The sequence below is a fragment of the Manduca sexta genome, chromosome 12, assembly GCF_014839805.1.
Source record: "Manduca sexta isolate Smith_Timp_Sample1 chromosome 12, JHU_Msex_v1.0, whole genome shotgun sequence".
NCBI classification, from domain to species: domain Eukaryota; kingdom Metazoa; phylum Arthropoda; class Insecta; order Lepidoptera; family Sphingidae; genus Manduca; species Manduca sexta.
The window spans coordinates 3,627,797-3,653,146 of record NC_051126.1 but is presented as its reverse complement, the minus strand read 5'-3'; the positions used below and the strand labels follow the sequence as shown (position 1 = coordinate 3,653,146).

Below are 25,350 nucleotides of genomic sequence, written 5' to 3'. Positions count from 1 at the left end.
AAAATAGCAACGAAGTTGTCTATTGGTAAGCGATCATGGTCGCCCTTGAAAATCCAATCTGCCCGAGTAATATGGGTGCGAAATACCTTGTCGTCTTGTAATGGGAATACATTTGGACGCTCTCCGTTTTTTAAAACCATTTGTACTATTAAGAATATATTCAAATTAGATAAGTAAAAGACCGCCGCGGTGGCGTTCTTGTATTGCATGCACGGTACGGCAGCGCTTTGAGGTCCTGGGTTCGAATTCCATATGGCAGAAGGTTCGCCCCCCATCACATCATGGGACGATTGACCCAGAGGTCAAGTAAAAGCCCTGGTTGCCACCAGGACAGCAGCCAGAGGTGCCCACTGCCCATCTGACAACCCGTTAAGGAATAAGGCTGTGACGTGTGTATGTTTGTGTGTGAGCGTGTGTGTGTGTGTGTGTGTGTAGGTAACTAAACTATTTCTATGAAGAGTGAGGGACTGCCCGATGTTAATAGCGTGATCTGAATTAATTAACCATATATTATAATTAATTATTATTGATCCATGTTAACAAGTACATCTAGTTACATAAATGTTTCAAAGCTTAGTTGGTAAATCACTTTTGGAATGACCGGGTTCGAGTGCTGGAGAGGGAATTATGTCCAGTCCGATATAATTCCTATGTAAGGACTAAGCAAGGGTGGGAGGGTGCTTGTTCTTTTCAATCTTACTCAGCACTAGTTATGACATGACAATAATTAAATAGCTTGCCATTCTCTTAAATAATTGATTAAGTTAAAAATCATATAAAGTCTCTACAAATTTTTACTGGTAATTATTATTGGAACTCCTCAATAAAATCTTTACTACATTACCGAGTGTCACGTCTCATTCCACTATCCCGTTTTGCAACTTTAAGTACCATTAAAATAATGCAGCTGTAATTCTATGGTATTTTATTCCTATTTAAACCTCACAACCATTTTGAATAAAACTCCTTCCTGCGGAAAATTGACAGTTCCATTTATTATCTGTGTTTAAAATTTATTTCGGTGTACGGTTTCTCTGATAAAAGCTTAATACATCTTTTATTGCTAAAGCATAAACCATAAAATTGTTAAATACAATTGCGCCTTGAATTATTTACTTATGGAAAAATAATAAGAAGGCGAAATTATTTCTTCCACGTATACACGTAAAAAAAGAATGCTCGTTACGTGAACGTACTGAGTTTAATGTGGGTAATGTGTGTTGAATAGGGAATAAGCTTTAAATAGCACCTGGATGGTATAAATTAACTTTTCTTTCTTCGCTTACCGGTTTAAGGGTATTAATTATAAGCAGAAGATGTTAACAAATCCATAAAGGGCTAAAAACGGACTGAGACCATTCAAACGGGTGAAGTAAATTGATTTATGAGATGTAGTAATGTTAAACTCGGTAACTGACTCGGTGGCGTAGTTGTATTGCATGTCCGGTACAATAGCGCTCTGAGATCCTGGGTTCGAAACCCGGGTTGGGCAAAGTGATATTTGGGTTTTTCTGCTCAGTATCAGCCTGGAGTCTGGAATTTGTGCCCGATATGGCGATAGGCTCGCCCCCTATCACATCATGGGACGGAACATACTTGGCGAAAAGTGGGTGCCCTAGTTGCGCCTCTGCATACCCCTTCGGGGATAAAATGCGTGATGTTATGTATGTTATGTATGTTATGTATGTAGTAATGTTAAACAAACTCTGTTAAAATATATACGAGAAATAATTGTAGATGAATTATAGAGTTGAAGCACAAATATTTTATGCATATCTAGAGTCCTTTTCGATTAATTCATTAGATCAATTTATGCATCGATAACTAGTCTCATTTTAAGCAGTTAATTATTTTCTAGGACTTTTACGGCGTACGCATAAAATAAATCTAACTGATTTATCGCCAATTACTTGCTCTTAGTAGAGTCCTTTAATTACTCACGCAAGACTTACGCAGTGCACAAGTCACACTCAAATTATTTTTTCATGCGAGAGAACACTTTCTCTTGTGAAAACCATTTTATACGGCCTTCCCACCCCTCTTTACACCTTAATCAGAAGGCGTCAGAGGGGAGAACACGAAGAAAGAGGGAATCATAGGAAAATATGTCGTCGAAAATGCATCAGTGTGCAAGTTAATGCAACCTGTCAAGTCACAAGTTCAAGAGCAGGCACACGTCTCGCGGCCGAGCAGAAACGCCGCAGCTTTCGTACTGAGTGCACGCGAACGCCGCTCGCGGTTTCCGAACGTCGCGAAACACGAGTGTTCCAAATTTAATTTTTTAAAAGAAAGTGTTTATTTTTTTCTGCAAGCAACCAGCGACAACATGCGGAATTTAGTGAGGTAAGCGATTTTAGTGATTAATCGTGTCCTTGACACGGGGTTATTACTGGGTATTGCACTCTACAAAGTTTGCAAAAAATAAACAAAGGCTTTTCTTATACATTTACGTTTACGACTGCGCTAATTAATGCTATAAAACTGAATAATAAAACTTCTACATACAATTTTATTCAACCGGAAATTAATGAAAATGATTGGTTTGATTTGTATTAATTAAGTTATTTTTCGAAATTAATTCTAATAACAATTAGTTTTGACTTCTAATTGCGTGTATGAAAATAATATTCGATCCATATGTCTTAAAAGGGCTCCAAATTAGTCGATAACTTATTATGGTTACCCCAAACGGGAACAACGGAACCCGAAAGATTTCCCACACAGATATAAATGCGTGTGAAAATTATTCACAACTGGGACTCTAATGGTGGAGTATTAAAGCAAACACTTATTTATTTTGGACGAAAAAACTGCTTCCGGCGATTTGTAACAATCGACTTAATAATAATGTAGAACCATAAATTATTATCAGTTGTAGGGCCATCAGATTTTTAGACTATAAGTGAAACTAACTTTTTATTACTTAATTTAGCAATAAATTACGCAATTATATATTAATTTATTATATATATTCGTTTATTGAGCAGGTACGTTATTTAGTCAAATTCTAATTAAATGCCCCGTTTAATTTTAATTCTTTACCTCAACACTTGTCAGGCTATATTTTTAAGTAATAAATAATGTTCAGAGGACAATATTAAGGAATAGTTCATATACCTACGTAAATTAAAGTTTTATGAATTTATTGGTGATGCACTAATATGATTTTGATTAAACCGAGGATGTTAATTTAAGTTCCATAATATAAAGACTGTGTAATTACATAAATAATTTCTATTTACGATATTACAATGGTAAATATGTAAAAAAAGAAAATACTTTACACAAATAAACAAAAAAAACTATCAATAATTTTTGACTCTGAAAACGAAGTAACACCAGAAATCAAGTATTAAAATTAATGTACGACCAAAGACACAAATAAATTAGTATACGCACGTATTGATCTAAAATCCGTTACGTCTCGTGTCTATCACAGAAGATATATTTATGTGCCATTTACCGTAAATGGAATTATTTATTTTAATTTAATTTATAAGAATTGTGAGTGGATACCCAATTTATTAGTGTAACGGCACGTGGCACAAAACTTGAAGTCATTCAGAATTGGCAATTCGATTTTTGAATATTTATTTAAAAAATAAATTGATATTTATTTTTTTTAATTCTTAATGTGGCTATAAAATAACAGAATTTAAAAAGAAAAAGATTTGTTAAACAGTACAAAGGCTGAATAAATGTAGATGGTGTTTAATTAAATACTGAATGACATTAGAAGTTAATAAAGCGTAACTGCGTGCGTAAAGAAACTGCATCCAGCCTAATCACTTGTCTAATCAATTTACTAACTAGCCTTTGAAACTCAAGCTTGTAATTATTGGAATAATGAAAAATTAATTTTATCATCATGTAGGGGACGGCAGCGTTAATTACGCCTTAAACTCCGTTAGAAAATGTAATAAATTATGAACGAGAGACTTTAAACAATATTACAATTTTATGTATCGGAGCTCTTTCGCCCGGGTAATGGGATTCTTGTTGTTTTAAAATGAAGTTTTATAAATTACAAAAACTACGTAAGTAATAAGTACCTACTATATTACAAAAGGTACGAAAATTATGTTTTTTTTTAACCAGCAATATAGATAATGTATAAAAAGTATATCAATACATTAGGTCGAAGGCGGCGACATATAATTATAACTAAACAAGAAAAATGTAAACTTAATTTTAGAATTCACCTCCATATTAATATTCAAAAGCTTGAGCCTTGAAGTAAAACTAAACTCTTCTTGCGTATACAATTCTAAAACTATATTTGCTTAATTTCAAAGAAATTTCTAAAAACCATTCATCAATGTTCCAAGCACGACGTCTCATAAGTTCTATTTTTAAAAGGAGATCGCGTTACAACTTCCGGTTATCTCCGCATCGGTGTTTTTGCCGTATTGTTATGATATATCGCGCCGGCTTGCACAAAATGGTGGTTTCAATCAAACGGCCTATCTTGTTAAACTAGTTTCTGTTCACAACTTCATCTGAGCTGGTTATAAGAAACATGATTCCTCTTAGAAGATATTCTTTTTTTAAATACTCGATACAGCAATTTTAAATTAAATTGACAAGTGCGAAACATTGGTAAAGTTTAATTACCAACTAAGTATACTCAACCCATCACTAGTATTCTCTTTTTAAACACGTAATCGTATATGCACGCAGAAACATTTTTAAATTATATTTCTTTTTTGCTCTTGCAACACAATACTGGCAGTCGCCAGTCGCCCGGCGCCCCCTTAACTGCCAAGATGTTATCACATGAACCCTACCAAACACCGTTAATGGTTTGGTAATGTAATTACAAACACGTGTTTTAGTTCTTGCAAAAGAGTTTCACACCCGTTTCCATGCAATTATTATGAGCTTGTTACCCTTACGCAAATGGGTATTGCCAACCCTCATGAAAAAGTGGAAGTTTAATGAGGAATACGAGCGAAAACATGGCGTCTTATAAAAATAGTTTGTAAAACCATTTCGTTGAAATAAAACTTTTTGCGGATCCATAAATATTTTCATTTCAATGTCTAACACTCGCGTAAATAATTTTGTTTCTTGATTTCCGAATCACTGATGTTATCAAAAAATTACAATAAACTTGTACTTTTAAAGTAAGCAAGAATTACCTACAAGACAAAAGTTGACATTACATTCGTCATAATTTATACTGTAGATTTGTGTAAATCGACATAAACTGTATCTATATAACCATACCTACATATTGAAAATAGCTAATACCAATTATCAAGTACTCTTTATTTGACACATACCTAGTTTCGCTAAAAAAATACGAGTTTAAAACTGCCACAATAAAGAAAAAACAGTACAGTATTTCATAATAACTCGACAAACGTAGCAAGGGACGCGCGATATCTGATTACAATAAAGCACACGATACGGCTGAAATATTTACTGTTCTTTTAGCCCGCCTTTTGTTGGCAGACGCCATTGTTTCAAACGAAGCTATATTTCAATTTTTATAATCTGTATCGGGCTTCATCAATGTCTTATTCCATCATGATTTTGGACCTTTAATATTCGCCTAATTGGTCTTAAAATATATTTTTATTATGATTATGAACAGATCTTAAAACAATCTACATAAACGCCTAATTAGTATTAAAAAAAATGATAAGAAAAAATTTACATTTAAAATGCAGCAAATATTTTTTTTAAAATTTAATCATTTTTATTCCAATATTTCTAATAATATAAACACATATTCTCGGCCCTTCCACAGTGAGAACTGCAAGTTCGGATTAATTATTCGCATGCAGTGTTCGACTTACTCCAAAACTTGATTCAATTAGAATCTTTTTAGACTCTCTCTTGCGTATTGTAATTTAAAAATAATGAATCAAACAATCGTTATAGAATTCTCACCCAAGCCCAATGCTACCCTAAAAAATCGTAAAGTAAATTGTCACAGAGGTCAAACAACAAATCTTTGATCAGTCCGCGTCACGAAATGTCGTGGACAATTGTTTGAGTAGCGCCGGTCGGTGCGTGTGGCCCCGGGATTCTGAGAACTCCGGGACCCCGAGACATGTGGACTGTTCACATACGAGTCTCCAATAATTATTTTCGCATGCCAATGATTTATGTTTTTGTTTTTTATCTTTTTATTCGGCAGTAGCGGTATAGGGTTTTACAATATATTTTTAAGGAATATACAAAAGTCACGAGTTCGGCTAGTTTTCTTTACCTAAAAGATATTAAATAATTAAAACAATATTTAGTAATAATAAATTCCATTAGTGTATTTTCTATCTTCCAAAAGGAAATTATGAAAGGAATTTTATAAAACTATTAATCAATTTGCACTGTATCAGCAGCAGTGTCCATATTCCTGCAGGCTTCCCTTTATGTACAATTTATGTGGAATCTAATTGTTATTAGAGCGATTTGTAGACCGCATTTATACATATTAGTACCTACATGTTGTGTCAGTTCCCTTTCAGAAAATTTCACCTTCCGCCACTGCATTTTTTTTGTTTCGCACGAGGTTAATATACTCCATACTTTACCTTCACAAGCCTGACTTTTCCGGCTCATCGATACGCTACCTAATCTTGTATTCTAAATGCATCTAAATTTAAAGAAGGATTTACTTACATCCGTGTTTTGGCCGCCGTCTCGATCTCAGTGTAAAATCTTTCACAAACCAACCTTACTACTTAGTTGCTCAGCTGCGACACTAGAAAGCAACAATTAAACCTAACAAATTATGTATGTAGAAGCAATTCGTTCGGCTTTCTTATTGTCTCCCTAATTAGCTTTAGAGAAACATAACCTACAAAAGTAAGTATTCAAACATGGCTGTATAAATCAGGATGCCTTTGCCCTATCAATCCTTCGCTTTAGAGTCGTAAAGCACGACCGGTCCTACGTCGCAGTAAACATATCGTGCATCCACATAATCGTCCGTTGTAATTGGTTCCGATGTGGAAGATGAAGAATCCAAGTGGTGTGAACTGATAGATGCTTACTGCATCGGTAGAGTACGGATGAGATGTGCCTTTACTATATTAAGTTGTCGGAGTTGAAATGCTACACGGACACCCATCGTATGTATTTAAAATATTGTGATTAGGTACTGCCGCTGTTTATATGTCTTTCTAAATTCATAATTTTCTTTATTTGAAATATTTTGAATATTTCATTAACTTATACCTAAATTAATCATATTTTAAGCAACTAAAGTATAGGTTTACCACACCAACACATTATGCCTATAAAAAGGATCAAAAAAGCCAATTTCAAAGCTGTGCCTAAACTTCAAAAGGCTTTTAAACCTCCCATTCGAAACGCATTTTCCAATTTTACGTCAGAATATACTAAAACAACACACGAACAATGGCTGTCTCACATCTGACGTTATATTTAATGGACAGCTGAAGTGTTTGCCCACTAGACGTTTAAATAGCGGTGTGTACCCATTCCCCGGTATTCCTTCGTGTTCCGTGTCCACATAGCTCTGTTAATGTATGCTCGAGCCGCGGGGTCTATTAGCGGCTAATGTATTGACAAAACCTAAGAAAAACTCATTAGCGAAACTCAATTCAAAGGTCCTGCGGCCAAAGAAAACTCATTAGCTTGCATGCAATCGATTGGTTTTAATTGCTTAGAATAATTATGTGACACACTTGTGCGCCTGTGACGTCATGTGTAAATTTAGCTTTTGTTCTAGCATGCGTGGGATTCATTTCAATAGCCATAATGATCAGAAAAATTGCATCCAACGGATCCAAATTTTGAAAAAAGAACAGCATTCGAGTTCTAAATACAAATTCGTTTTACTTATAATACTATTGTGCTAATGGTAGTGTAAGTAAATTTTATCGATTTGTAATCCTGTTAAGATAACCGTCGATGTTATTCGATAAAGATGATATTTAAATATAATAACTCGTTATTCAGCGCGGTTAGCTATCATGACACAGCATTAAGAGTGTAAACAGCGGTGCACTCGCCCGCTTCCCACTTTCAATGAGATTACTATGGGATTGATTGCATTTCTGACACGCGTTTATATTGCGTTGTAATGCGATTTTGTGCTAACTCACTACTTCTCTGGAGTGTTGCGTAGCTAGTTAATTTATATTTATTTTTCAGAATAACTTTAAGACAATGTTATTTTTGCTAATATAGAGCTGATGATATTGTTTATATTTTAATTCACTAATCTCTGAATTTACTCATTGATTCCAATTTGAAATTCTTTCTCTGGCAAGTAGCTACTATATTTTTGAGCGCTAAAGGGTTTTATCTGGAGGTTGGATAGTAACGCAATAATGTTTGAGGTTAAAAATTAAGTTATAATTAATTATCGTTGTGTCAGAAAAGGGTATGAAATGTTCAAGTTACGATCAAAGCGTTTGATAGCTCATTTAAAAAGCATGGGTTCTAATTAGGCCCAAGTCACACGCGAGCAGTCGCACTCCAAATATGACAAAAAGGAAAAGTGAAACAAAAACAACTAAGTAAAAGTAAAAACACTCAAATTTTTTCAAGCAGTTTGCAGAATCGAGTCTGAAGTAGTACTCGACTCGGCTCATCCGAATGTGAGGCATTCGCAGACATCCGGGTGATGTCGCCACCCGGATGTCCATTGTTACTCGTCGCTTTAGATACCACGGCATTATCTGATACGTTTCTATGCAATTTGCAACCAATTATAGCTCTGACACAGATTCGTTGCCGGTTCTTATTAATCTCCATGGCGTCTTACAATGACATTGGAAGTTGATTTTTTATGATTTTGGTGACTACATTCATTTTACATTACCTATTTCTTTAGTGGAAGATACGCTATCGTGTCATTGCCCCAATTATAGAAGGAAATAAAAATGTTAGTTTTTATAAATAGTCCGTGTTAGTCTAATCCGTACACTGTGACTCACGCATAGAAAATATTTGCAGCGCGCGGAACTAAAAAAGTGGTCTAATTGAAAACACATTGTTGTTCGATGTCAATTTTTTTGTGAATATCATGTTTATGAGTTGTTAATCAATATGGATACTTATAATGCCAATAAATCTCTTCGTCTCGTGATGTTTATATCACGAAGTAGCGCCACGCTATGAAGCTCTGAATTATTTGCGTAAAAACAAAACATGGACTGTACGGAGAAAGAAATATCTGTACGATATTTTGTCTACTTTCATTCTATTATATTATGGCGTTTTTATTTGAGTTTCGACTCACTCATGACCTTAGTTGAATATTAAAGTGCCATGAAACGTCGCTGCAAAAATATCCTATAAGAAATGTTTAACTAGATCTGTCATTGTGATTTGTAAAAGTGAATTTAATAAAATCAAAATAATAAAATTATATAATGCATTATATTTTTTTTTATTTTGTTATAGTGTACGGAAGAATACCACTGATTAATATATTGTAAAAAATGACTGCACCAAACTCTAAAAAGATGCCAAAATTTATTTACTTTCGTTAACATCAAGCAACATTCCAACCAGAGGTCATTATCAAGTGATGGTTTCCGAAAACTATCTGCAGCGATGAATCATTATTCCCACAATCTGCGACCGTTAGTTTGTGGACATTGTAGCTGAATGTAGGCCGAATCATATTCACTTTGAATAAGGATAGCTGTTTAGTCAAACCGATGGCCTTGTATCGTGACTTCGAGTTTCGATAGTTCAGCGCTCAGCTAAGTTTGAGTTAACGTGACGTAACCTTAACGTATGTGGTTAACGTAATGCTTATGGTATATGTCTATCGAATATAACCTACAGTTTTTTTTCTTTATTTTCCTAGGTTTTTAAACGGTAATTTTTACACTTTTATTATTATTTTTTAAGCATTATTTTGTATATCAAAGTATGTTTCTTATATAAAATTCTTTCGTAAACAAAATTTTCGAATTATTACAGGCCACCTCATGTGTTTAATGAAAAATAAACAACAGTAGTCCAATGCATTATAATTTTCATTCTTATAAGCAAAGAAAATAAACAAAAGAAATCGCGCCATCATCGGAACTGTCCGACAATAGATACAATTGAGATAAGTCGGAAACTAAACAACTTATTATCTGAGAGTGGATTAGCCACTGGTTTTATCAAACGAATGAGTGTAGCGATAGTTTCCGGCAGTACTGTATCTGAGATTGTGTTTTATGGCAGAAGGCGGGTGGTCTATGCCGAGTTTCAACAAGTCACGCGATAAACTTTAATTTCTAATGGGTTTATTAGCTAATCTTTCTTGTATTGAATAATTTGAAAAATAATACTGGTTATATACGCCGATTAAAGTGTTATCGAGTACCAGGAGTTAAAAATTATAATGTATATTCTGTAGCACATGCGATTGCCTATGTCTCCCTAATTATTATTATTGTCTAGCACACTCAAGATTAACATGACAATAGTTGTACAAAAATAATCTTTGTAACAAAGTTCAATGAAGAAGAAAATTCCATATTTTAATTAAGCATATTACCATAATACTGCCGTGCTAAGCTCAAAAGCGGTATCTAAAAAAAACAAATCTTGATTTTTATGTCGTCAGATAGCATAAAAAATACACATCCAATAAACTTACCTAAATAGCGGTATCTTGTTTAGAACTTGTTAAAAAAACCGTAAAAGAGTTTCTCTATCTCAGTTTTACATACAAAACTATATTTACAAAACTGCGATTATCTCGAAATAAGGTTTCCCTGACATACCGCTTTTGCGCTTAACACGGCATAATATAACTATATAAAGTTGCTCATTGCTTTGTGAGTGCAGTGTGCACTCCCATTGATACGGCAGCAAGGAGCCGGTGTGAAGACGTTGACGGCAGTGGCACATATCTGCGTCAAGATCAGCTCTCACGGCTCGCGGTCACGAGACCGACATGATGCGACCATACGGAGCTCTTGCAGTAATTAGATGTGTCTGCCGTATTATTATCTTACTAATAAACGTGAGTTTTTGTGAAGAAGTTTAGATATACGAAGAAAGCGCAGGCACCGTTGAATGGGCGACGAGATTCACCAGAGCCGTCCCGTGTGCACCGAAGAAGGCCACCGCGAGTTTTGGTTTTGATGCAGGTGAAGGGTAAACACAGGGTCCGGGACTCGGTCCAATGCTCGCTTGGTTGATACTATAATCTTGAGTTGTTGTTGACATTGGTCCGTAAGACCGGCGTAACCACCATAATCGTTCTACTCACACCTGCAAGTGGTGGTTGCGAAAACGCGTTTTTTTTCAGCGAAATAAAGGCACCGTTGAACGGGTTGGGAGAATGGTATGGATAGACCATGTCTTGGATGTAACAAACAGGATTTTTATCCGGGCACAATGTGGGAATTTTATTCAGGTAATGGTTTATCACACAAGCGGATCTGTGAATTAGTACTAACGCAGAAGTTGAGCTGTGGTCTCGCTGACGTGCCACTCAACACTGCGTTGTCTAATTTTGTAATTGTGTGAAAGCCAACAACAAAATTGAGACGTAACAAGAAAAAGAAAGCTTGTAAAATAAATCAAATCCATTTTGACGTAAAACATATCCGCGGAGTATAAATCATTGGACAATTATAATTAGGCACTGAAAAATTAGATCAAATATTTTTCAGAGAAATGAACAATACAGTGCTCTATATCTTTAAGTTGTGAGTGGTGTTACTTCTGTTTATGGACGGCCGTACCGTCATCTCAATCGCTTAAATTAAAAAATATATAATTTAAAAGTCCTTCCGCCGTAGTGTGAAGAAATACATATCTCAGTACACCGGCATGATTGTGTCGAATGGCATGAGATAACCATCTATTGCCATGCTGGACGGCATCGCGCTTACCATGAGGTTCAGTACAGTCACTTTGTCGTGTTTAAATAGAAAAAAAAATATCGTTAACCTTTATAGAAGTTTTTTTATGTTCTTTAAATAAATTATGGCTGTACTTATATTTAAAGCCACAATTATACATATTATCTTAAACACTAGTTTAATAATTGATTCTACTTAAGTCGGGAGACACTCGAATTGATGTTTTTATTACAGATAATGTGACTTATAATTTCAATAGCTCCGAGCGACTTTAGTTTACTTATTACTGAGCAAGGGCGTCGAGGATTCCCGGAGGCGCTCAGGTATACAGTAGCAGATACTTGAGCTTTCCATAAGATAAATTACACATCTGAGTACAGATTATCTATGCAACTACGATAAAACTTGGTCGTGCTTAAACTATAGAGATAGAAGTTTTACTGGGTATTCTAAGAAAAAATTGATTTAATGAAGTTCTAGAAGCATTCTATTTTTAAATCGATTTTGCTATGTCGTGACTGTCAATGATTTCAATTTCGAATCTTAAACTTAGAATTGAAACTATTCTGTTGAAATACTGAACTGTGAATATTGCGGAATGGAGCTTCCCAGAATATTAACTTCTTATTCAAACTAACAAAGACACCGTCGGCTCAGGCGGTTTTAATTAATTAAAATTTAAGCCAAAATACTCATTGCAAGTTCCAATCTTAGAGAAGTTTCGAGTGAAGACAAACATGTCTAAGTTCCAGACATTTTCGACAGACTGACAGTACCGATATAATATTTAGAACTTAAATTAACTCAAAATGGATGCATTGAGTCAACAAGCGGCTATGCAGACTTTGCTAAATAGTTAAAATAAGCGAATTTGCAACTATGAGAATTTCCTATTGCCAGTCTTTGAAATTACTTTGTCTGCTTAAAATTAATTTAATGTTATTTTGACATATGATCTCAACATTCTATAGTTGAAATGGCTATGACCGAAATAACGGAAGCCTGAGTTGAATTGAACCATGCGTTTAGGGTTATAAACGAGACATTTGGTCAGACGTCTTAGTCCGTAGTATTTAGGCGTCATCAAACATTTTTATTTTTTTAAAATATATAATCTTCCTTGTACAAAATAAATATACCGTATTTAAGTATACCATTAATGTAACTCACATTCTAGAACCTCCTGATTTATAGTTTTGAAGAAGATACGTTGAGTATGCGAGACGCAGCCATGTATGGACCACAGATTATATAGCGATGAGCAAAGATAATGTAGACTGGCGAACACCATTTTACTTACCGTTAAAATTGTTGTAATATAAAATAGGGTGAGAATTTTGTATAGAATAGATCGTTTTTACAACGTCTAAGTTGACAAAGAGTGTGTATTTAAATTTTTATCTAGATTTACAGTTAGTGTTTCTAAACATTATGATAAATATTTTCTTTTATGTGCATCTCGCTTTGTGCAAATTTATCGATTAGTCTGGGTAGGTTTTTTTTATTTTATATTGATTTCAGATGTTTATGGTAAATGTGGTATAATGTGGCAGTTACGAAATACGTGTCAGTTTTGGATATTTATATCTTTATTATTTCATTGATATTGTTGTTATTATTACTAAAATATAACACGAGGAGAAAGAAAGAAAAATATAACTGCATTAAAAATATTGGATCTACGTTTTCCTAACAACGCATTTATTATAGCTATAATGCGGCGTCTGAACAAACTTTCATCTTAGAGCTCTCGGAAAACCAATCTCATAAAAACTAATTTCGGCAAATAAAAGTAGTATATTTTCAATTTTCATATAGGGTCTAGAGGAGATCTAAAGACATGGATTTTAATAATAAGTACACATAATAAAGTTTGTAGATGTAGAGATTAACAGTTATTGATTAGTCTATAATCAGCTCTATTTGCAATTTTATTTAAAAAGGAGTTTGAACAAAAACTGTGCTTGTCTTGCAGAAAAGTAGGTCGTTAATTCCTTGTATTTTAACAGCAGGATGCATCACATACCGGGGATGGATATTTGTCTCCCAAACATGAACGAAAAAGGTCAAGCACATAATTTGTTGAGGCTGGAAATATTCTACGTATGCTGAAGTAAATCATCTGTGTTACTAATGCAGATGTTGTTTTAATAATACACACGTGTTGATAATTCATCATGTAGGAATCTAGGCCTTAAGACGCCCTCCGGCTAGCTGTAATCGCGATGTGTAGAGCAATTTGAGTAAAACTATTTAAAGGTAAGCAGATTTAACTGCAAAACGTCCTCAAAAAGCCCACATTAGTAAAGAAGTTGATAATAATTATATTGCTATTATTGCATTTAATAAATTACTAGGATGTTTATTTTTATTGGCAAGTACAAAATAAACTCTCCAACTCAATCATGCATCAAAATTGGTCTCTATTTGGTTTCACCTGTTCTAATGTGTACAAAATGACCTCAGGCCGTGTAAAGAGAATTCACACGCCCACAGATGTTTGCTCGCTTCTGTGAATGAATTTTGGAGTGGTTCGCGCGCTTTTCACTGACTCATTGTCGAATACTGATTGGTTGAATGATTGGCTTTGTTCGGAGCTGTTCGGCTTTGTCAACATTCTTGGTTATTTGTTTGTGAACGTTTAAATAATGAAATATTAGTGGGATAATGGCGCCATATTTGATTTAGAGACGTAAAACGGTGCGTATTATTAAAAGTATTTGTACCTAATTTACATAACACATAATGTTCTTTTTGCACACATATTATACCTACATAGACAATAGTTTAATTCGAAGTACTGAAAATAATTTGGGATACTAAATCGATGCAAGGAGGAGTATTTAGACGGTATAAACATAAGCCTATTTAGGTTGTAAGATAATATCTACCTATTTGCTCTAGGCTAACCAAGAAACAAGACAACGTATTTAATTAGTGTGCATAATAAAACGACTTATTTTTACGAAAAAATCTTCATGTTTATAACATCGATTAACTTAAGATATGCAATATTTTTTCTCATTTTATTGACAACTTTACTCACACGCTTGTCGCCTTTTGTGGCGTGTAACGTAACTAATTCCTTACCCGTGTATAGGAATTACAAATAAAACAGCACGTAATGAAAACGTCTAGAGGAAGGTAATAGACACATTTACATCTAAGTGACCCGTAAAGGGCTCTATATAGTTGTATTACTAAACGAAGGAATTTCTTGTGAAGATTCCGATACTTTACCGGTGTCGGTGCCGCTTGTTTCTTCGACCATTACCATCGGCTTGTGATTAATGTGTTTTAACTCGATTTGACTTTTTTACGTTTATTTGTCGACAATTTCTAGACACCTGCAGCGGTGACACACGGGCATGTACTAGTATCTAAGTAAGACCAGCTCGAATTACTGCGTACCATGATTTTATATCTAGGCCCAGTTAAGCCCTATGTAATGATCATGTGTCGTTCGTCCTTTTGTAATAATTTTATTCTTTTCAACCGCTTTGCTGTTAGTACTTTGGTATTTTTCCCGTTACCAATTTTTACGTGTTTATTTTATTTCTACACGTTGTGAAGTAGGTATGGATAGCTTAGTGGCAGTGGATTGCAATCATACCTCGGTTTGGAAGCAGATGAGGAGTCTAACTTATTGTTATCTGACTATTAATAACTACGAAATACGGATACAATATTATAAAATCAATAATAGAGACAATTCGATAACACGTAGTTCTCGCACGAGGCGATATCGTTAAATTCCAACGATTGACTTTCTAATTTTGATTAGCGCTTTTTCTTAACCACGTTCAAACAGATCTTGAAAGTCTTGCCCTCAACCCACCTGCTTATAAGGCGTATGATAATTTCAGCCTCCATAAAGATCGCAGTTCTTTTGCGTTACGCACTGCCGTCCTAGCGGGTTGTAATTTCTCGATTTTAATTGACTTTTATTTTGAACAGTTGTTCGTTGATTGTCGTGATCAGATGTACAGATATATATTAAACTAGTATGAGCATTGCGGGAATATAAATGTCATATTGTTGTCTAGAATGTTCACTAGAACTTTCATTTGAAAATTAGTAATTTTTGCTGTTTTCGCACAATTAAAATCCAAAACCGAACAGGTTTTGGGTTTGAATTAAGAACTGTTAAAATTTGTGACGACCGTTTTCCACTAAACGTATTCTTAAGCCGAACACTCGACATAATTTTAGCCACTAACAAGCCCAGGGGATTTAAAACCGTTGGCCTTGCATTTCATATATAAACAAATATTAACTGTTGTTGTGTTCCTTATACTAATAAAAATCGTTTATGCACGATATAAAATGTTAGTTACGGCATTTTTTTCTCGTTTTATTGTTAACATATAGCGATGTTATTATTTACCGTTGGAAGGAATTCGACGGTATTTACATATTTTTACATAACTAAAACTGAATATCTTGATAAACAGAATACAGATATGAAATATAATACTTTAATTATCGCGTAAGTGAAGTCATCTCTAGTAAATATAAGATCGCGCTAATGAATGCATGCATGCACAATATGCTAATGAATTACATTACTGTGGTTTATTCATACATTCATTTAAAATGGTAAGCTGGCGGGCGCGCTATAATTTTTTCTCGACGCTCCGCTAAATGTGTCAGTTTTTACTGAGATAAAAAATGACGGATTGACGGCAAAACGTCTTGAGACGCAGCAGTAGCAGACGGTTGACAAATGGCATCGAATTTATTGCAGTTCAATTGAATGTGTGATATTCATAGCAGTTTTTATTGACTGTGTAATTTAGACATTATGATATACTGATTGTAATAATGATGGTGTAGAGATTTTAAGTTTATATTCCGCCTTTTTTTTTATAATGTCAATTAAGATAATATAATATAATTTGTTTAATGTTAAATTATAAAAAAAATATATGGTAGAATTTCCGGGGCATCATATCATCTGAAATAATAAGTGAATACTGCAGTTAATGTAATGTTATCAAATTATATTGTCAATTATTATGTAAGAAAAGGATTTCTAAAAAAATAAGTTCATATCGCAAGAAGACCTCGGGTCGGTGTTGATGAGTTTGCAATAATATTTAACCGATAATCCGTAGCTTTTGACCGCGCTGCAACTAACACTGACCGATCACTGACTTCTAATTTATTTCCCTTTGTTCTTTAGTTTTAAAAATATTTAATTAGTTAATTTTTCAAGTCAATTGTGCTCTGTTCAGTTACTTTTTAATTATTCCTGTAATTATTTTTGAATACAAATTAACGTAGCTTGTCTACATTTCTAAAAAGAAGATTTGTTAATGGTGAGCTATATGGACGTCCTAATTTTTCGAGAAAACACAACAACAAACGTGTTAGTGCATAACGGTTTTTTGTAACAGCGGACACTCCATCCTAAATAATCAATCAAGCTGTTCATCGCAGCTTGTTTTCTTTTTTTATGTGCACGGTTAAATGACCCCAGTGCACCTGATGGTAAGTGTAGTGGGGTCCAACAGAATGTCAATTGTCGAGAGATGGCAGCATGGCCCTTGGCAGTCGACACAATTTTGCCGGCCAGTTGGAACTGGATGGGGTCCAATAGAACTTCAACTAACGAGAGATGATTACCCCTCGGCAGTCGACACGATTATGCCGGCCAGTTGGAACTGGATATACACAGGCCGATGGCGGAACGCGACACACTTACGCGGGCCACTATGGCGGATTTAAATACCTTCTGTACGGTGCAGTGGTCGCTATCCGGGCGGATATAAAATATCCTACCACCTGCAAAACTATTTGACTTATTTTGAATTACGATTGCTTTTCTTTAAGCCGGGAGCGGATTTATGCACATTCTCCTATATTCCTCGTACTTTTTGGAATAATAATCTCTTGTTGACAGATTCATTGTTGAGAAATTATCGAATAAAATTTGTATCTGATAGCAGTGACGGAGAGTTACATTTTCCGAAAGGAAACCGATACAACATATATATACTAATACTAATTAACACTGCGACGAATACAGGAGAATGTGCAAAATTCCGCTCCCGGCTTAAAGAAAAGCAATCGTAATTCAAAATAAGTCAAACAGTTTTGCAGGTGGTAGGATATATTTTATATCTGCCCAGATAGCGACCATCATGCACAAGGTGTTAATACGTACAAACGCGGTCTGCAAATAGTTCTAATGATAATTAGCTATAAATTACGAAAGGGAAGCCGGCAGGAATCGGGTTATATCGACCCTTCGCCACTGTTGGATAGCACCCCTACTGCGCCAAGTGAAAGATCCGCCATATTGGCTCATTCTAACAAATCGCTAATCAGCCGGTCACACGTATTCCGTAGGTATCCAACTACATCCAAAGGGACAAGCTGAATTCTAACAATGATCAAGATGTCGTTCATTTGTTGATATTATATTGACAATTTACTTACTTGTCAGGCGTTTAACATAGATAGATATACCAGGAAAAAAACTCAATCGCCTTATTAACACCAAATTAGTTAATTTAGTGTCTAACGTAGTGTTCTTTGTGACGTGACAAATATTTGAGTGCGGATTTCCTGGACACGCATTGCGAAAAGGAAAGCATTTTTTTAAGACGCGAACTTTTATAAGGATAAATACATTTTTTATACAGCGAAGTACCGTTATGCCAAAACGGGAATCGAATGTGGGACCGGTTTGGTAAAATTAAAACCACCATACTCAAGGTCGCTATTGATTGCGCAACGCTAAATGTATCAAACTGGTTGAATGAATATCGAGTAACTGTTCTCTTGTTTATGGAAATGTATTAACTTCAACCAAATGTTGGATTAAAAGGTTTAATCTCTTATGCGAGACGTTACCCTGCCTTTTTATCTAAACGGTTTAATTGAATTATGCAATAAATTTGGATGGAATGTGAGGAAACTGAGAAAAAATATGGGTACATTTTAATATTTTTTTTTCTTAATTTGCGTTACCCATCTTTTATGTCAATAAGAAAGATTTTACTAAACAAATTTTCGTTGACATTCTTTTTGCGGATTAAACCGTGAAGTATGTAGTTCATATCTAATTGATTTGTTTTTGCGAGCGCTTAGCTTAGAAAATACGCAAATAGGGCGTGAAATACATTTCTATTTACTATTTGTACGAATTATCGCATCAGTGATTCATCGGAGCGTGTCAAATGTATCCAATCTTTAGGACGTCAATCTTATTGCAGGGTTATCATACACATATCTTACTAATATATAATGCCAAAGGTTGTAAAAATATTGATATGTCTAGATTTATGCTAGAAGTAATTGCAAGAACCTATGAAAGTATTTGGATGAAATTTGATTGATGATTTACATAGACTATACAATGGATTAAAGCATGGGCGACTTTTAATCTCAGAGAAGCTTGCAATAAAATTGTATCCTAGAGAATGTCTTTAACGCGGGCGAAGGCGCGAGCAAAACCTAGTTATTTATTCATTTAAACTAGCTTTTGCCCGCGGCTCCGGCCCCGTGAAACTTTTCCGGGATAAATGTAGCCTTTAGCGCTCGGGGGTAGTGTAGCTTCCTAAAAGTGAATGAATTTTCAAAATCGGTTCAATAGTTCCAGAGATTAGCCCCTACAAACATTTTCTCTTTTATATGTCAATATAGATTAAACCCTAATTATAGATTAAATAGGTATTAACGTTAATTAAAAAAATTTAAATACTAAAATCACACGGCAGCAATAATTCTTCATTTGACAACCCTGCCGGCGAATTTGTGGTGTTAAAAACGTGTTTTTGTAAATTGTGATCGGATTATTTATGATAGTTCAACAACGTCAATCATTTATTTGAATAACAAGCTATTTTTTATTTATTTGGCACGCGAAGTAAGTTGTAAGTGGGTACCTTATTTTGAAGTCGTGCTCATCAAGAATATCATCTGCGTCACGTAAACAAACTTAATAATTATGTGTAAAGAAATAAGGCATGAGAAACGAATATAACAAGGTTTAATAAAGCATGACGCATTGTGAGTTGTAACTGTATTCATATAATATTCACGACTTTTCATCAAAGATGATCCTTGAATTACCAATTTGCCGTGCTAGGCTCAAAAGCGGCGTCTCAAAAAAAATAAAAATCTTGGTTTTATGTCGTCAGATAACTTAAAGAAATACCCATCCAATGAACTTACCTAAATAACGGAATCTTGTTTAGAACTTGTTAAAAAAAACTTAAAAAAGTTTCTCAGTTTTATATACAAAACTATAAAACTATATTTACAAAATTTCGATTATCTCGAAATAAGGTTTGTAACCTTTTACATGTAGACACAGCATGCTTAATAGGTAGTATGTTAAACTATAGTAAAGACTTGTTTTTAAATGTAATTACACAATTACATGTTTTTTTTAAACTGCTTAGTACACAAAAACAAAATAAAAAAAAAAAAACAATAAAAATGAAACATTTAGTGCACCAGTATCATATTTACTTATTATTAAGATTTTTTAAGATCATTCTTAAGTGCAGCTGTTGATCCTGAGAAGATATACATCAATACTTGGTGTTGTTGGCTTGTTACTTGAAATGTAGATTTTAGTCATAAATGCTTTCTTTTCTTTCTTTATGTGATAATCCTATGATATGAAATAAAAAACGTTGGGGCGGCCATTAAACATTATCGACTGGACGTGTTAGTGATGAGCAACCAAGTCATCGCAACTTTTCTATAGATAACGTAATATACGTAATTACACTTTCTTCCATAAGAAGTTTGAAAAATACTATTTCGGCTCAGAATAAATGGAAGTCGCAATAATAATCATTATAAGTAACTATTTTAAAGTTCGTGTAGAATTACGTGTGAAAAACATCGTGAGGAAACCTGAATACCTGAGAAGTTCTCCATAGAAATTTCAGGGGTGTGTTAAGTCCACCAATCAACTAAACCAGCGTGGGGAACTGAGGCCTAATCCCTCTCAGTAGTGGAGGAGGCCCGTGCCCAACAGTGGGAGAGTATATAGTACAGGGCTAATATTATTATAGAATTACGCTATAATTTACATTATAAGATGTAAAACTCCGACTGCGAATTTTTCGCACCGCAATCGAAATTGTCTTCGCGCATTCGCGTTTAACTCCCAATAAATTACTATCTGCATAAAAAACAGAATAGCATAGGCGTAAACATCTTTGCAATGAATATCGTACGTGCCTCGATCGAAATAACTAACAAAACTGCTCTATGTTCAACAATCACCGATAGTTTGATTGCACGAGCGCCATGACATTTTCATCGTCCGGTCGAGTTTTTATCATCATCAATTCGTGATAGGATTTATGTCAATAAGCCAATGACCGTTGGACCGAAGAATCATAACTATTTCTCATTTTTTTGCAAATATGTTCAGTGTTATGTATTTTTACGGCACTTGTAAGGTTTATCATCGATTTTATTCGTTGTTTTGAATCGAATTGTTTTTATTTATTTTCACACTTTATATAAGAGTTTAAGTGGATATTATTCCTTAACATGTATTTGCTAGTCCACAATGACTTGTAATTCAACAAAATGACCTTTATGAACTGTGTGAAATTCATTTGATCAAACAATTTACAACACTTACAATGTCACAGTTTAAAATACAATACAGTAATAATATTAATATTGTATTGCATACCCTTATGTATTATAACATCGATGAAAGTGCTTCTGGTATAATTTATAACAAAAAATCAAGCGTTAGAATATTGTAACACGGAAAATTCCCACATATGAAAGTTCGCAGGCTAATACTTCAAGTTCCGTTTAAATTAACGTCACAGTTCAACGACCTCGGTGCATAGTAACCGCCACAGGATATCAATCGTGATAGTAAAATCCTAGCATTAACCTGCTTGCTGCAAATCCATTCGACACATCCTTTTTGTCTCCCTCCAATGCCTGTTGAAGAAAAAGGACCAGTACATTTTGATCATAAAACTACTAGGCTTATTTGTATGTAGAAGGTATTTAGTGTTCATGGTACGAATATTAAATATACCATTCGTAAACAATTCACAGGCGTAAAATGAGCTTTTATGTACCGCACTGATTTTGTTACGCGTACACGTATCTAAATTCCTAAAACACATGCGAAATTGTACCGTTGCAAACGTTTTGTAAATATTTATCGAAAGATGTTTAGGCGAATTCTCGGAGACCGCGCGGGAATGACTTTCCCCGTATCGCCTATCTGTAACAATAAATCTGTGTTTGGGTTTTCGCAATACTGCATCGGTTGACATGAATACATTATAATAAACATAAGAGTCACGTATTTTTTACTTCTACTGTTATTTTTCGCATATCTGTCTTAACAAACGTCTGAAATGTAATAAATTTAAGTATTATTTCAAGTCACAAATTACGGTACAAATTAAGCTCAAAATATTTATCATAATTTTTTACTACATTCTCCTTGTGCCATTACTATAACTAACTTGTACTACAAGAACATTTAAATATTATTACCGTGCCATGTTCTAGTTCCCATAAGAACTACAATTTGAATGAAATAAAGGCATTAGAAAGAGGGTCTATCGCTTAATTAACGCTGGTTACCATCAACTGTTTCATTCATCATTAATAAACGAAGTTCATTAAGACCTACAGAAACAAATAGTTCTGTTCATTATCTCTCACAATTACAGATTGTGTTAATGTTGGCAACACCGGCATTTCTGTAGGGAATTAGCGCGTGGGTGATACATGGCCCTGTTTAATGTTCTATAAATGTATTTTGTTATGAAGTGTTAAATAATTGATCATATTTATGTTTGAAATGTTTTATGCGAAACGAACTTACGGAATGACAAAAAATAATTGCGTTTTTACTATTAATTCTTTTTGAATACAGTTCAAGTTAACAAAGTTTAATAGTTCCTGAGGTGGAATTGATTGAAATGCGCCAATCGATTTATGGCTCTCGAACTCGAAGGCTCCAAAATTTTTGAAACATCGAGAGAAAATTATAATATAAAAAACCGCGATAAATTCCGGAATAAAATATATTTTAATGTCTAACATTCGCGTACACATAAAAATCATTATGAAAGTTTCTTTTACAGTTTTATTCCACAGTTTATGAACTTGACGATTTCATGTTGTATATCATAAGTTAGTGTTCGCTAAAAACCGTCCATAATCGCCATACTTTACCTTGAAAGGTGGCTTATCCAACATTATCCGTAAACACAGTGGATTAATTATCATGAGTTGACCCACTTAATGGATCTCACTTGCTGCTGTTCTCATACAAAAAGAATTACTAGCAATGCATACTCATTTACTGATCTTGCTTGCCCATCTGCGGCAAAAGGAGCGAAACTACAGTCAATGCAAACAATATTTAACAATGCCTTTGGTAGTGAAGTCTGTTCGTGACTTCGTTGTTTCTTCTTCGAAAGCCCCGATTAGATCTGTCACGTATGCATTTTAAGACAATGGTTTATCGCTTGGTATATCAGAGTTCGCGTAATGGTAATATTGAAATGTGATTTTTAAGAAATGTGCGGTATCGCTTAGAGCTGTCGGCATTTCTATTCAAAGTAATTTATTTTATAACTGACTAGGTTTTGTCCGCGTCTCAAAATGCGTGAAAAAGATTTTTCGGTATAAATACTTTCCCGACAGAAAAACCTAAACAATTCAGGAGTAGTGTAGCTTCCTACTAGTGAAAGAATTTTCAAAATCGGTTGAGTGATTCAAAAGATTAGCCCATACAGACTAACAAACTTGTTCTCTTTATAATATTAGTATAGGCAAAGTTAGTTTGAATTTCTAGTAACAGTTTGGATTTTTAATACGACTAATCGCACTGTACTGTACCTAATGGTAGGTTAAATTCCAAATCTTTATAAGGATATTTAAAGATTTGTTTGATATTTGCTTTACGATTGCCATATTATTCTTCAACATTTCAACTTACGTTTTTGAACACTTTTTTCTACAAATCTATTCACTCGAACCTTACGAATTCCAAGTTAATGAAAGTTCTGTGGTACGAACCCCAAACAAAAAACGAAACCCTTGAGAAACCCAGTGAGGCGAAATTGCGTATTGAGTGTGTGTAAGTGTTGTCTAAGTAGAAAAACAAAGTTGAGTGACCACAGGAGCTGGGCCGCGGCCGACCGACCCCTATAGTATCCTTACTACTTCAACTCATGGAATTCTCGATTGAATAAAGTTTGACGAAGTAACGAGGATCATTCCGAATTAATGCGAATTTCGAAATAAATTTTTATTGTAAATTTGACTTTCTTTTGATTATTCTACGATTTAAATTCGTTTACTATTGAACATCATACATAATAAGCATAGCATAAACTTATACACAATTTTGTGAAACATATAAATGTCATTGATGTAAATATTTATATAAAATATGTACTGTATGCGATGAGTATCTTTAATTCCTTTTCTATTTACTGATAAATTGCATGGAAATTACGAGTTCAATAGCAAAAGGGACACAAAACTTAATTATACAGTGTCTCGACGTTCATCGCTATTTACGCAGTATGGGGCGAATAACTACTGTCAGTTGTGGGTACTTATTAGATTACGCATTTTTGTAAGAACTAAGAAAGTGCATTTGTAGAATTAACAATTCTTTGGGGACTTGTATTACTCACCAATTTGGATTATGGTTGAAAATATTCCTAATAATACTTTCTTTATTGCATTTTTATTTTATTATTTAGGTAATTAATAATACATTATAACATTTGGTTCTTAAAACATAGATTTAATATGTAAACATACTTTAAAACTCTTGTCGGTTTCTTCATCTTTGACGATGCGTCGACTTTGCAAATATTTACAAGCATGTTACATCGAAAACACGAGATAATTCAATGTATTCCTGGACCTTAGTAGTAGTTCTGAGACCGCAGTTCAAAAACTCGTTTTTATTAGAAATTCTATGTACCCAGGTAATGTTAGAGGATTATCAACAAAAAATCTTTAGAATAATAATTAATGGCTCACTCGCCGGTAATATTATACTCTTGAATATGTATTGGCAATGATTAATTTATATCGACTTAATGTTTTGAAAGTAACTAAGAGTTCCAAGGGAATATTAATTCAAGTAACATCTCTTGTACCAACTTTGCATTTGAATCCACGATTTTAATCCGAGTTGAGTGTCGGGTCTGATCTGAGGTCACACACCTCTTACAGAAAAAAAGAATTAAATTTATAATCAGCCAAATCGAATGATTAAACCTTGAGCATTTGCTATAAACGATCCAAATAAGCTAACGTTTAACCTTGACAATATCAAGTTTTTATTCAACATAAAAAATGCAAAATCGGATTTTAAATAATGTAATCCATAGACAAAATGTGGCGTGAATTTTCAATCAATAACCAAAGTTCGAGTCATCAGACGTCACGGCATAGCCACGCTAAAATTATTTACAATCTGCTTCAGTTTTTACATGAATGCAACGAAGCCTTTCACCTCGAGAAAGTAAAAATTAAAACAGTTTGGTAAAAAGTAATCAAAAAA

The 25,350-nt window shown here is 34.1% G+C and overlaps 1 protein-coding gene across 1 annotated transcript in view; it reads left to right on the top strand.

The window, feature by feature from the left end:
* Positions 1–2,158: 2,158 nt before the first annotated feature.
* LOC115442794 overlaps positions 2,159–25,350 on the top strand; it is a 53,378-nt gene continuing 30,186 nt past the window's right edge. The window contains exon 1 of the mRNA XM_030167953.2: positions 2,159–2,343. Within this exon, the coding sequence (XP_030023813.1) occupies positions 2,327–2,343 (17 nt within the window). The 5' untranslated portion in view covers positions 2,159–2,326. The remainder of the gene's footprint in view (positions 2,344–25,350) is intronic.